This window comes from Polyodon spathula, chromosome 5, assembly GCF_017654505.1.
Source record: "Polyodon spathula isolate WHYD16114869_AA chromosome 5, ASM1765450v1, whole genome shotgun sequence".
Taxonomy (NCBI): Eukaryota; Metazoa; Chordata; class Actinopteri; order Acipenseriformes; family Polyodontidae; genus Polyodon; species Polyodon spathula.
In genome coordinates this window covers 53,750,428-53,765,180 of record NC_054538.1, presented here as the reverse complement: position 1 = coordinate 53,765,180, position 14,753 = coordinate 53,750,428, and the positions used below count along the sequence as shown (strand labels likewise).

The 14,753-nt window shown below is 37.6% G+C and overlaps 1 protein-coding gene across 2 annotated transcripts in view; it reads right to left on the bottom strand.

Annotated features, from left to right (window-relative positions):
• Window positions 1-14,445, bottom strand: part of LOC121316050 (cysteine-rich motor neuron 1 protein-like) — a 266,068-nt gene extending 251,623 nt beyond the window's left edge. For both annotated transcript variants that reach the window (XM_041250754.1, XM_041250755.1), the window contains exons 1-2: window positions 13,819-14,445; window positions 3,165-3,338 (exon numbers count right to left, since the gene is read on the bottom strand). In XM_041250754.1, the coding sequence (XP_041106688.1) occupies window positions 3,165-3,338; window positions 13,819-14,131 (487 nt within the window). In that variant the 5' untranslated portion in view covers window positions 14,132-14,445. The remainder of the gene's footprint in view (window positions 1-3,164; window positions 3,339-13,818) is intronic.
• Between the last annotated feature and the right edge of the window lie 308 nt (window positions 14,446-14,753).

The window sequence follows — 14,753 nt, the reverse complement described above, 5'->3', positions numbered from 1 at the left end:
ACTGCTTTAGAGCTCATCTGTTGTTTCATGGTGCTCTAAAATTGTGCAATATGTATCAAGAGATGTACTTATTACCATTTTTAGAGTGAAGACATGTGCTGCAATGCACAAGAAAAGAGGAAAAACATGTGGGTGATTGCTGGTCCATTGGAATTGCTGAAATATTTCCCTTATTTTTATGATACACATCATTAGAGCTTTTTTTTTTTTTTTACTTTAATGAAATCCTATCTCAAATCGTCACCGTTTTTTAAAAGCAATTTTATCAAATGAAACTCCAGGTAAAGTATGCTCCTGTCTGGTTTCTCTTCACTTCACCCCTGTGTGCCTCAGGTCACAGTACCCTCTCTGACTACTGTAGCACTACTTTTATTTAGCAAGTTCATACAAATGTGCTATACTTCTTCTGATTCCAGTGCCCTTCTATTTAAATTGATGAAGCAAGCACTATTCACTATTGATTTATGTACTGAGGCATAACATACAGACAAAACCTAACTGATGAGAAAATAAGACAAAAAGCCAAATAGAAATTCAACATCTACAAAGCCATACCAAACGCATTCTTCAGTATCTTTTTTACCAACTCCACCTATTTAAAAGCAGTCCAAAAGGGCGTTTTTTATGAATAATTCAGACCAAAAAAAAGGGAGCACTGTAGGTTGGAGCTTCAAGGCAAGGTTGAGACCCCTTTGGCTAAAGACCAATACAGTGCACTGCATCCTTAACTTCAGGACTTGAATAGACTTGCAAAGCTGTATAGTACTGTATGTGGCTTATTTGTCAGGTATTGAAACAGATCTAGAATCTGGAGGTGTTGGCTTCATATTTTTTTTGTTTTGCATGAGCCGCCCTCTGAAACAACAAACTATTCAACAGCACTGGGCCCACAGCAGATAGCAGAAACATTTTACTTCTGGCAGGGTTTCTGTCCTCTGTGCACACTGGAGCCTGTGAACAGCATGACTAGCTCCCCAGAACAAATATTCACTGCTGTAATCTTGCCAAAGAGTTTAAAGACACAAATGCAAGTAATGGAATGTGAGGCATTTCCTTTTTGTCTAGCTAGGAAGGTCAGAAGACCATTAGAAGAAAAACTCAAAATTACCAGAGTCTCAGTGAATTACTGTATTTTCTCTGTCGACTTAGCGAGGACAAACAAGCTTTCCATGCACGTATGTTTTGGTAACATTTAGCTAGCTGAGTCTCCTTTTAAACAGTATTAATTTGGTGGTCTTTTTTTTGTAATACAGAGCAAATGTACTTATTTTAAGTCTCAGTGAATGCAGGCTTACCAGGTGTGCAGTACAATAACTGATGCCTGGTATTGGCAGAAAGTAACCTACAGGGAACTAACCAGTATTCAAACCTGACAGCTAAAGGTTTCTCTTCTTTTAATTTGAGGCACCATTTTAACTGGCTTGACCGTGATGAACGTTGGTGTACTGTATGCTTCTAACTATACTAATTTGTTTTACAACTGTAAAAGCTACTGGGACTCAATGGCTACACTAACTCTCCATGGCTATTATAAAATATTTACAGTACAGGTGTTTGAAACTGCATTTAACAGATAAACTAACAATCTGTAACTTTTCTGTATAAACGTTTAAGCAATGCTCTTCTAGGTGCTGTACCATGTGATTATTGTTCTGTTCTTAATCTCTAGATACTCATAAATTAACTGTATTATAAAGCTACAAAACAGTAACAATATGTATAATCTGTAAGCAGAACAATAATCATAAAAACACTGTAAATGCAAGTTTACACTTTTTTTGTGAACACATGGTTCTGGTTTAGAATGCTGCAATGGCAGGTGTTCCCAATGACCTAATCAATTTTTGGTACACTGCTATTGGGATTATCAATGGCACTAACATTCATCCAAGGAAAGTGGATCACACTTAATCTGTTGGCCGCATTAATTACAGGCAGATCCCACTTATGTAAACCTCTCTTGTCTGTTTTCACAGCCACCAGCAGTATCAACACACTTCTTTACAGTCAAAAACAAAGCTACTGTTATGCAGGGCTTTGATTACAACTGTGATAACCACTCTAGCACAAACCCAAAAAATGTCCTTGTTGGCAGGTCAAGCCCAAGCATCCAGGGGCTGACATCCACACCCCAGTCTAGAATAACAGGAGCTGTTTGTTTAAGCACTGTATTGCCAGCTGTTTCCTTCAAATACCTGTATATGTGTATACCTGCAAACTGTTTATAACATAAAGTTCCCCCTATGGTATATTTAAACATACTACATGAATAGTTCAGAACTGTTATTCTAGATTTGATTTACTTTATGCCAGCCTTTCCAGTCACTACAACATAGGAGGTCAAGTCAGCGCTTTTTTTTTAGTTTAGGACAAACTCTTTCTACAAATACAATACAGAACATAACAAAGAACATTCAGAGAAGGATATACTTCACACTTGAGAGTTTACTGTCATTGGTAAATATACCCAAACACTAGCAAAACAAACTGCAATCTGAAGGGACAGAAATAAGCACCCGCTAAAGTATAGATGCAGATTGTCTGTTTAACTTATAAGCCTGTAAATATGTGTTCATACTGCCTGTCATATCATTACAGTAAATGGCACTTTATGTCCCATTGTACACATCCTGGTAGATCCATATCAAGTAATAAATTAATACATAAATATATCTCACTTATTGCAGTTTTATAATATTACTTCTGTCTTCTGAAGCATTCACAGCCTGTTGAACACAGATGCAATTTCACACATTTCTAAGAAAGAGCGAAGTCTCAGTGAAATTGCACACTAAATTATTCTTGCTAATGGTACACACACAATCAATGCATTTGCTTGTGAATTTCAAATGTCAACAGTTTTTGCTGAGGGCACTGAACTGTTTTCATTCAGTCGTTTTTATGGAAATGAAAAAGCAAATAATGTCCTTCCTTCATTTCTTGTGAAACTTATAACAACATGCTGATTCTGTATTCTGTTTAAGATCTATAGATTTATCAAGTGGACAGACTGCAATTACTTGGTTGGTATTCTCAATGGATCCCACTAATTGAAAATACCCAAGTTCCTTTCTTTTTTTGGAATTAGCTGTGAATACCATCTATAGGCTGCTGGACACAGTGAGACAGTCTAAATAAGGACTTAAAAGGAGATAGGTGCGTACCTTCAATCCTCTTTAGCGCCGACAGACAAGTTTCCTGACTTGGAAATTCAAATGGATTGTTACAGGTCCGAATGCTGTCGCACTCGCATTTTCCATTTATTATGTTGCAGCCCATTATCAGGTTCTCATTGCAAGGCTCAAATCCAAGTAGCTGATCATCATCCCAGTTTTCATCTGCAGGGGAAAGATAGAGATTTGTGTTTTTGTGAAACAAAGTTTATCAAAGCAGAATATGTCACTGCGCGTCCACATGAAGGTACAGATTTGCTAAAACACCCATAATGGCAGGCAAATTACACAACAGGTTACAGGGGTGGACAAATCACAACTTTGTGTGGTAGTCCATTGGGCTACCAAAAGGTAAACTATGGTAGCCCACCACAAATTTTTGTAGACCACATTTTGCATTAACACTAGAACCGCCATAATAACTCTTCCGTAGTAAATCATATGTGTATGTCCGTGTTTTACTTTTCCTAAATATATGAATTAAATATCCTGACGGAATTTGATAGCCAGAAATCGAAAAAATGATAAACTTATAAACAGTTATACCTAGAACCGCCACGTGGGTCAATGTGACCCATGCATTACAATATATGTCTTTTTTTTCAATAGAACTTAAGATATTCTATTATTTTTGTAAATACAGCAAACAAGAAACGCCACCTCCTAGCGACCACTTTTTAAAACATTTATTTCAAGTCTCTCTTTGATTGTAGTCTGATTACGAGACAGAGATTGCTATGATTGTGGATTTGTTAAGATGCCAACTCAGTGAAAGCCTAGTTACTTATTTGTCAATGTACCTGGGAGACAACAATCCTTCGTTTTGCTCCACAAATGCAACTGGGAATATATCAGAAGGAAATATTTATCTTGAAAGTAGTCATTTTGATTGGAATACGATAAGCTGCACACAGCAAACTGAAATGTCAGATAGGATAACAACTTATGTGCCTAATATGAAACGTATTTTATATATATATATATATATATATATATATATATATATATATATATATATATATATATATATATATATATATATATATATATTACTTTCAGAAAAAAAACATTTCGGTTTTACAGGTCTGTATGTACCAGTTTACACATGTTTACACAATAGTGTTCAATAGAACTGCGTCTGTGTTTACAGCAGAGCTCCTGGATGCAGGCACAGTCAGCTGGCAGGCGCGTATGCTCCTCCATAGAGTACAACGCAGCCCTCATACCGGAAGTAGTGCTATATTTTCTTTTTATGTAGTGTTAGAAACAATGATTTCAGTTTTATAGTTTTGTATGCACATATACCTGTTTACACCTGTACACGGGTATATGTACATACCTGTTTCTTTTGAAATGTATTTTATTATATTTTTTCACGGTTTGTAGTCGTGCTGTATGTCCGCTCATTGTAAAAATAAAGTCTTTTATGTCTAATTTTCCATTTAAATATGGTGTTTTTGCGATGCAAATGTTGGATATGATGTTCATGTATAAAACTTCAGTTGTATCCGATAGTATGTCTTTCATTTCCATAACGAAGCAGTTTAAAAATGTATGGGTCAAAAAACATTTCCATTCAATGCACCATTAAAAAAAATGTAGACAGATACAATTGTAAGGTGGTAAAAGGTTCACAAAAGAAATATACAAACACTCCAAGTACATAAGATTTATGTACTTATGTTTTTGGGGTTTTTTTTGTAATGTTTCAACATTCAACACTGAAATATTTGTCATGTGAAACTTGTTGCCCTATGGCTTGAAGAATGTACACATGATAAAATAAATCACATAAATAAAATAAAGTGCACCTTAAATTATAAACCAAGTGAAAATAAAATGTTAAGACTGGATAAGCCTCTTAAAAAGGATTAGAGCATTACTAAATGCTATTCAGTTTTTACAAGTACAAAATAAAATCATCACAAATTTATGTAATACAAACAAGACAATCTCCAGCATTTCATTTTTTTGTAGATACTGTAACGACCTCGAGAGGTGGCAGGAATCTCGGAGGAACCCCGTGATGGACAGGTGGCGAGGATGCTGATTGGACAGAGGGGAAAGGTTGCCAAGAGGTTTCCTCCAACTGGATCTGAGAAGTGAGAGGGGACGGACGAGCATATAAGATCGGTGGGAATGACACGAGGAGGGGGAGAGACGACAGCCGAACTGATAGGAGCGAGGAGATAATAACAGAGCAAGAGTACCACCCACCATTACTACTGTCAGCCGTGAGACGGGCCCCGACTACAGCTGTGCCATTCACCCACCCTCCCGCCCCCCGGGAACCTTGCTGAGGGAGATGAAAGGAAAAGAGAGAACGGACAACCTCTGGGACAAGGGAGCGACTGACAGAGGGAAGGAGCCAGACTGGAGTCCGAGTGACAAGCCCGAGGAACTATGGCTGCAGAACAGCGTGTGTGTGTGTGTGATCATGTCTTGACCCCTTTCCCCCCATATTTCTGCCTATTCTAGGCTCTTTTGCCCCTCTATCCTTTAGTCTAAATAAATACGGGCTGACCTCACCCATTCAATATAATCACTGCCGCTGTCTGAGTCCATAAAGCCGGAATTTGAAAACGTTAAAAAAATTATTGGTTTTGCAAGTTTAAGTGTAAAATAAAAAGTACTTTAAGGCATTGTTAAAGAGGTGTCTTTCTATTCAAATCTTTTAAATTCATCATCACTGTGAATATTATCATCAGAAACAAAGTCAGTATGAGTCTCTTCTGACACAGACTCGGTTTGGGTGGGTGCAGTGTGTCCCTGTTGGTGTCTAGTTCCCTTGGCTGAAAAGAGTCAATGATCAATATAAGGACAAGGATCAAGACTTAGGCCATCACAACAGATTTTAAGAACGCTACCCTTGTTTTCTTCTGTCAAGTTCACTTTCAGAATTGTAACTATGAGGTTCAAACCTGAAAAAGCTTGTTCACACTCTGCTGTACTTGGGCTAATAGTAAGAAGAATCTAAGTTTCTTTGCTTTTGCAGCTTCATCTGTAGTTCTGCTGCTGCTCAAGTGTTTCAAGTGAAGAACTGTAGAGACAAGATGATTTTTAGTGCAGTTACAGCTCTTCATTTTGATGAAACCCATCTAACTGATTTAATGTCACCATACCTTGCCACTTCTGCATTTAAAGTTTCACACACTGCACTAAGCTCTCGTCTTCTCTTTGGATAAAAATAGTATAATTTTAATAAGTCTCTCTTACTTTTTTTCAAATTCTGCAAAGTAACTGAACTCTTTCATTTAATCTAAAATACCAAGCTCCAGTTTGTGATTAACACAGTGAATTGGTATGTGCCAAGGCATTTACTTTGAAGCTGAGTAGCAACTTCTGATCTAAACCCCCATCATGCCTGCAGCACCACCAAAGCTACAACATACTAAATGAGGCTCATTGCTAGTGTCTGTCAATTTTTCTAATGAAATGTCTACCTTTTCCAAGCCACAGTTAATAGCTTGAAGAATACCATTAGGATTTGCATGTTTAAGATCCTGCAAACCGACTAGTTTTGTGACTGGTGCATTACCATCTACATAGTTCAGTAAAATTGAATCTTCCTCAACAACTGCCTTGTCAGTAGAAGAGTCCGCTAAAAGACATATGTATTTTGCCCTCTGGGTACTTTCTACACACAACGCAAAACATTCTCTGGCTTTTATTTTCTCCATCCCTATTACTGCTTTCTTTTTCACCACCAGGGACGTCCTCTGTATTTAACCAACTGAATGTATTTTTCCAATGCACCTCAAAAGTGCGCTTGTGTTTATTTGTCTGAGTTTACTTGTGAGCTGTATCGGTCACATTAGGTAGTTCGCTCAACCCGCCTGCAGAGCTACTGTACCCTCTTTTGAACCCATATCGCAACAGGCTGTTCATCATTTTTTTATGTTTCTTTGCTAGTAGTAAGCTCATAAAATAATTCAATTAAGCCTTGTTTTACTTCTGCAATGGGACTCACGTCAGTCTGTGAGAGTTCGATTACAATGAAGGAGCTCCCGCACACACTGGGTGCGTTCACGGAGATCCTTCTGTGCAGAATCTGACTAATTTAGCCAGTGATCTTCTAAGAATGATCTCTGTGAATGCACGTATTTGCTAAATTGGTCAGATTCTGCACAGACTCTGTGCAGAACGATCTCACTGAATGCACCCATTCGCTCTCATCCGGAAAGAGAAACGATCTTCTCCTCCATATCAGCTCTCATGCATTAATACAATTACCCTATGCTTAATAAAATAAAAAAAAATAATAAATTAAAATAAAACAGACTACCGATTTGTCCACACCTGGGTTAGGTTGGCAAATTTTGCCTGAAGTATATTTAAGTGTCTCAAATGATAGAATACCGCAGTTTTCAAAATCTGAAGCCAGTATCGATGAATAGTAAATTAATTTATATTGCATAGCAGTTTCAACCTCGATATGCTATAGAAGGTCAGGGGTCAAGCTTAATATAATATTCCACCTATGTTATTATACAACCCTACATATGTGAATGCTGTATCACAGTTTCTGAGATACAAGGTGTTAAATGTCTTGTGTTTTTAAAAATCCTGTGCTCAGGTGGTGTGCACAAGGGGGGGGCCGGGACAAAAATCACCCCTCCCAACATTCTAAACTAAAATCTGTTTCTTGATCATTTATCAAACTGCTTAATGCACAATAACGCCAGCAGAAGCCTGCCAGCAACTTTTTATGCACTCCTCCCATTCCCTGCTACAGATGTTTAGTGTGAATGCCCCCACATCTTCTGCTCACACACAGACCTTTCTGAAACATCAGCAGTCTCCACAGGTGCACACATTTTTTATGCCACTGCAAGTGTCACTGGTATAGGATATGTTTTTTTTTTTAAGTTTTACTTTTTCTGAGTGTGTTTTGAATGAGAACATTTCAAATAATGAAGTTGAGATTTTGGATATCGTAAGGCAGAGGTGTCCAAGAGCCATGCCGACAACCAGGAGCCAAAAAATCACAAACTGAATAAAGGTAGTTTACTTAAACTAAAAAGCAGAGAAAAGTAGAAAAAAAAATTAAAAGAAACTAAGATATTGCTTTACTGTTTTTGTGCTAAACATAGTTTTGTTGCATTTTTACCTTCTACTAAAGACAAACATTTATCATTGCCACCATCTCTAAAACCAGAAGAGCCTCAGTTTGGAGCTCAAGGATAGCCCTGTCATAAGGAAAGAACAGCACACAGTATAGGTCACTGTAATGTTCATATATCTGGTTTCCATACATACATAAGTAAGACTTCACAATCATTTTTTAAAGTAGGTGCAGAAACATGCATTTCTTCAGTATGAATTATCAGTCTTGGCATAGCTAAGGCTACTAAACATGCAGGTTGTTATTCTTAGCGTTCCTCCATAGAAAACACTGCCAATCAACTGCACAAAGAGGAAGTAGGGACAGATGTAAGTGTCAGCGTTGAAAAGTTCTGTTTTGTGCAGTGCACCCGATGTGAAAGATCATCTTTTTAAACACCATCTGCTCCGTATCCATACCTAAATCCATTACTATGTGACTTTCATCTCCACAAAGGCCCGGTATTCAAACAGAAATTGTACCAGTTGGCACAATACACTAGACTTTGTGGACCACTGTCTTCCCCCAAACCTAACTGTAACCTTAATCCAACCATTTCTACTGTACCTACCAGTATTCTCAGAGATTCAGCTTTGCAATGTACAATAAAACTAAAGATGTTGCCTTATCAGCTTGAAGCATTACTTAATTATCACCATGAAGCATCACCTTATTAGATACCAGAAGCTAAGAAGGAAGTAGTGTTGGTTGTTGGTGGATCAGTAAGGATGTTCTTTGAGCTCAACCACTGACCCAGAATTTGAGTGTGCGGTTAGAGGTGCTATCCTCCAAGGAGACATTAAACTAAGATCCTGCCTACTCTCATGGCCCTTTTTTTTGTTGTTTTAAAGAAGAGCAGGGTTATTAGCCCCAGACTACATTAATACAGTCTAATAGAACTCTGGAGTGACTGGCCTATATTTAAAACATAACTTTGCTTTGATGTTTTGACTAGGCTCAGAATTAATCATCTGTCAAATCAAAGAACTTCAGACCTTGGGAAACCAACAGGAAAGTTATGCAATCAGATATCCCTCTTCAATCAGAGTAGGAGTTATAATGCAAGTTTGCTGTACCATATGTTTTTCCTTTACAGAAAAACAAAACAACTAAAGATGTAATGGTTTTTATTCTGGCCCACAAATCAAATATCAAAATTCCTTCAAGCAAGAGGATATACACTATTTTTTTTTATTTCAAAACAAATCAATCTAGTAGCTAATTCATGCCATAACCCACTACAAACATATTTTTGTGTCGTAATATATTCTGACCTCCATCCTTATTTTATATATTCTATGTTTCTTAAACCTGGATGCCTTTACCTTCTTTCTTCAACAGTTTTTGTTTGGCTGCAACAGTTTCTGAGAAATTATTCTACAGCCTGTCACACAAGAACATTTCCCATATGCACAATCTCTCCCAGCTGAAGACCTCACGTGATGGGCATTTAACAACCTTGCACTTGTGGTGTGTTCCTCTGTAAATCTGGAAAAATACTGATTGTTTTTTCAGATCCATTCAGCATTGTTTCTGGTGCCTCTAAACTGATGTAATTTATAGCATCCAAGATTAGATTTATGTGTATTAATGATAGAAGAGTGCATTAATTAACGGATAATCAGTATGGAATTGTACTAGCCTATACGTAATCCAAAAAGAAGCATCCAATACTAAACTGTAATCCAGATTTCATTTCTTGAAGAGATCACACTAACAGAGGACACCCTGGAGATCAAATACCTTTGGATTCAATGTCTCCCATGCCAAAAAAACTATATCACAAAAGTCTACCACAAGCCATAACAGTAGTACTTCATGTTAGATTCTGAAAATGACATATTTTTTTCCATTTTTGTCAGTTTTTCATTAAATATATGGAAAACTACAAAGCGGTATGAAATTCAACATGCTAACGTAACATTATTCAGCAGGTTTCATTTAACCTTATGAAAATGACTTAATTCTATAGGGTGATGCAACACTTTTGGCCATAGCTGTACATAGTAATGCTGCTTACTCAGAGCCATTACATATATATATATATATATATATATATATATATATATATATATATATATATATATATATATATATACACATATAAGATTGGTCTTTTCCACCCATGCCGTTCTGACAATGAGCAAGTCTGTTCTATTTGTTGTCCTCCCCTCCCATTACAACCAGGTTCACTGTCAGGCCAGCTTGAGCACACAGTCCTTAGAACAGGGATAAAATGTTACACATGTGTTTTCCTCAAAGTTTTAAGATTTAAGAAATAAACAGAATCTAACTTAAAAACCGATGAAATGTAACTCATAGCAGGTATATAGTATTACTTTATTGTGGACACAAGTTAGGTTTTTCGGACTTAGTACTGACACATGGAGAGGAAGGAATGTCCAAACTGATTGTTGATAATATAAATTATAAATAAAAACACAAAAAACGTTTTGTTGTTATTACTGTTAATCTGAACAGCAACAGTGACCACCAAAAAGCATGAGGATTTCCACAATTTGAAACAAACTAGCCCAAGGGCAAAAAAATAAATAAAACATCTCTTAGCCCTACTGGCCCACGTAGAGAGCAGCTTCACATCATTTTGGACAGCACTAAGTGTAACGAATACTAATTCCCTCAGTTTGAATAACGAATAGCATTATTCTAATAGCACCAGAAATTTGTTTACTGTTGTCAATAATGGTTTACCGGCGCCATAATAAAGTGAATGGACCAAATGAAAAGAAAGAAGATAGATATAGAGGGGGTGGGGATTGAATAGATACAAATCCATTATATTAAAAGTTTAACATTCTAAAATTAAATCTAAATGAATTGGTAGCGTTGTTTCATAGTATTTTTAAGTACAGTATATATGTAATAGGGTGACCACCCGCCTATAATTAGGCGGGACGGTCCCGAAATGTAAAAATTAAGTCCCGGTCTCAGGCTTAATGCCTCCGTGACGGCATTTGTCCGAATTCATAGACACAGTGCAATCTTATAGTTTAGCGCCACAGTCAAACCATTGCACATATGTTTATAGCACATCATAGCACCGCCCCTACCGCTTTATTTTGCAATGCCTTACACTCGCTCGACGGCCGGTTAAAGCAATACACAAATATATATATATACCATGCATGGGAGGCGGTTTCAGCAGGGCTGGTAGGTGACGTAATCACACACAAAGACATAAAATACGCTCCTTGCAAAGGAGCTGGATCTTTTGTACAGCAGTATCGGCTCTATGCTTTAGTGCGAGAAGTTCCCGGGTTCGCCCCCGCCCCTCTCCTCTCTGCCTGTGTGTGGATTGCCTCGTCTTGTGGTGATGCACCTGTCTGCGTTAACCGAGATTGCTACAATATGTATATATCCAGGCGCCCAACACCCCCCTCCCCCCACCCCCCCCAGCCCCCTTCACAACATTCGTGTTGACTTACTGTAGTGCAGAGTCCTACTATTGTTGAGACGTAGTGGTAAACAACATTTTTCACAAAGTCAGTCTCACGCACGCTAAGAAAAGAAAGAAAAAGGACTCACAAAAGGAGGAGAAATTTTTTACTTATTTGTGTGCGCACGACGGTAGCTTTGTCTGTTGTCGTGTCAACCGCGACCAGTCGGTAGTCCACAACAGTAAAAGCTGTAAATAAACCTATTTGAAATACAGACTTAAGGAAAAAGTAACTCACTAATATTTTATGCTGGTTCCATTTCTAATAATTTTACACTCACAATCACTACAACTAATCGTGACTCCTCTCTCTTCTTTACAGTAAATATACCCCAGCATAAGAAATGGCAGGTGTCCCGTTCTTGCATTTTGAAAAGGTGGTCACCCTAACGTGTAATAGTACATATTATATAACCAAGGATTGTGCCTGGATAACATAAAACAGAATTTAAGAGTAATTGTTGGGGGGTAATCATAAAACAAAACTTTCAAGAATTCGAGTCGGTCTGTAGAACATTTGTGATGCATAAAAATCTTACAATAATATATATTTTGAAGAAAAAAATACTTGAAGAAAAAAAAGGTTCACTTAAAACGTAATAAAAAAGAAGCCCATGTTTTGCAGTTGCTACATCTCATTTTGCATAAACATCGTAAGCTGATTTCTGATTGTGAGGTACATTCTTTTTCACTTTGAATCCTGTCTAAGATCCGGTCTTTTTCATCAGTTTGTTGTCTTACTGGTGCCGCCTACTGGCCACCAATGGACAGCCATTGTAAATCACCTGAAACGCGTTAGGCAGGTAAAAGAAAGTGAACAACACAGAATAGAAATGCATATGACTTTCATTAAAAACGATCAGCATTGCATCATTTACAATGAGAAATGATATACCAAACATGTCTGGAATGCCTTAAGAATAAAACTGGTAATATCAAGCTAAAACAAGTTAGGCAGAAACATCTGCTTTGAATAATCTTTGAGTTTAGCTTCTAACTATTTAAGCTGTACAGTCTACTCAAGCATGGGCCTGGTCGCCTGGGTTTTTGTTTATTTTGTGAAGGTCACTTGTGTTTCAGCCTTCCTTATACAGTCCCGCACATGTCCTTTTTTTTTTTTTTTTTTTTTAAGGACGGGGGCAAAGGAACAACACAGTACGTCACTGAATAGCCTAATGTTTCACCTGCATACGCAGTGTACATGCAGATGTGTAGGTATTTCAGCGGTATCACAATCACATCCATTTAGCTAATCCACAAAAAAAGGAAAAGCTAATTTTCCAAGATAATAAATTTATGATAACCACAGACCATTCCAATATTAAGCTAAACGATTTACTAACGAAAGATGAAACAGCATTCTGATCTCTGGCATTTGTAGTGTTTATGTCCTTGGGGCTTAAGAAAAATATACGAATTCATGCGCAAGCAAGAGACATAGCAAACATTCCTGTCAAAAAAAAAAAAAAAAAAAAAAAAAAAAAAACGACCCGCAGTGGAAAGGGTGGTCTGGCACCAGATCCAAAAACAGTAAGGAATCTGTTACACCCCAAAAAGAAATAGAAACCCCACATACTGCAAACAGCTTTACTCACTTTTTAATGAAATTGACTGCTCCTGGAAATGCATTAAGACTATAGGAAGCTGTCTGGTTCACAGCTTCATGCACCGTACTGATTACAGAGTGTTTTAACACCTGGTTCATAACAGTTACAAAAACAAACCACACAGTATTTTTCAATACAACTTAGGCTCCAACCAAGAAATATAATTGACATTCAGATAACTTTTAACATCTAGCTCCCATGCTAGGTCAGGACAGTGCATTTATTTTGGTAATAACTTTTCAAAAACAGAAAATAATATATATATATATATAATTATATATATATATATTATATATATATATATATATATATATATATATATATATATATGTGTGTGTGTGTGTGTGTGTGTGTGTGTGTGTGTGTGTGTGTAGGAAGACCGAAAAACCGAAGCTTGTAATTAATTTACGGAATTATTTTAACAATTGCAAACGTAAATTACGTTTTTTCACTAGTACGTGCTTTGATTATGCATACCTTCACAAACCCCAACTTCATACTCCGTGATGGAATCACCGTTCAGTAGGGGTCTGATAACACACCGCAGACCACGATCGCAAGTCCCGTACAGTCCATAGACTCCCCCGCAGCTCTCGTTCTTCTGCTTGGCACAAACCGAACAGCAACCGCAGATACCCAAAACTACACTGCCCGGGCAGTTCTTGGGCTCCTCGCATTTCGATTCATCACAGGGCAGACACACAAGGGCTCTGCTACTTTTTGTCATCAGGATCAGAAGTTGAGAGATTAGCATGCATTTCGCAGTAAGGTACATCCTAGAAGAAGCCATTTGTAATATGGTCCAAGAAGGCAGCAACAACAAAGATAGAAATTAAATCGAAAACGATGCGGTTCCAGTAAAGATAGTGTACGGTCTTATTTTTTCTCGTTTCCTTAAACTTTTTGGATGTTAAGACAGTGTTGGTTAAAAAACGATGATTCTTTAACGCTGATCACGATTTTAAATAAAACTACTATCCTTCACTACATGACTGCAGCATACGACAAAGTTTCTTCCTAGTTTTTCTCCACTCCACAAAAAACTTTCCTTCTTTCTGCAGTCAGAAGCAGCTTCAAAACCTCACAAATACCTTCCTGTTTAGTGCTCTCCCCCCCACGCTCCGATCACTCCCCCCCCCCCCCCCCCCCCCCCCCCCCCAGTAATGCACAAATCTCAAGAAAAAAGAAAACATAAATCTTATTATTTAGTTTTGTAGTTACTTGACTGAACCTGCTAAAATAAAAGCTTGGTCGTCACAAATCTGATTTGTCCCCGTCTTATGTTATTCGCTCAATGAGAACCCAGCACAAGGCTCTCCACTGCTTCACCCTCAGTTCATTCCTGTTGTGACCTCATACTAAACCCCTCCTAGTTTTCCAGTAGCTTTGTCTCATTGGGCAGATGATTCCAG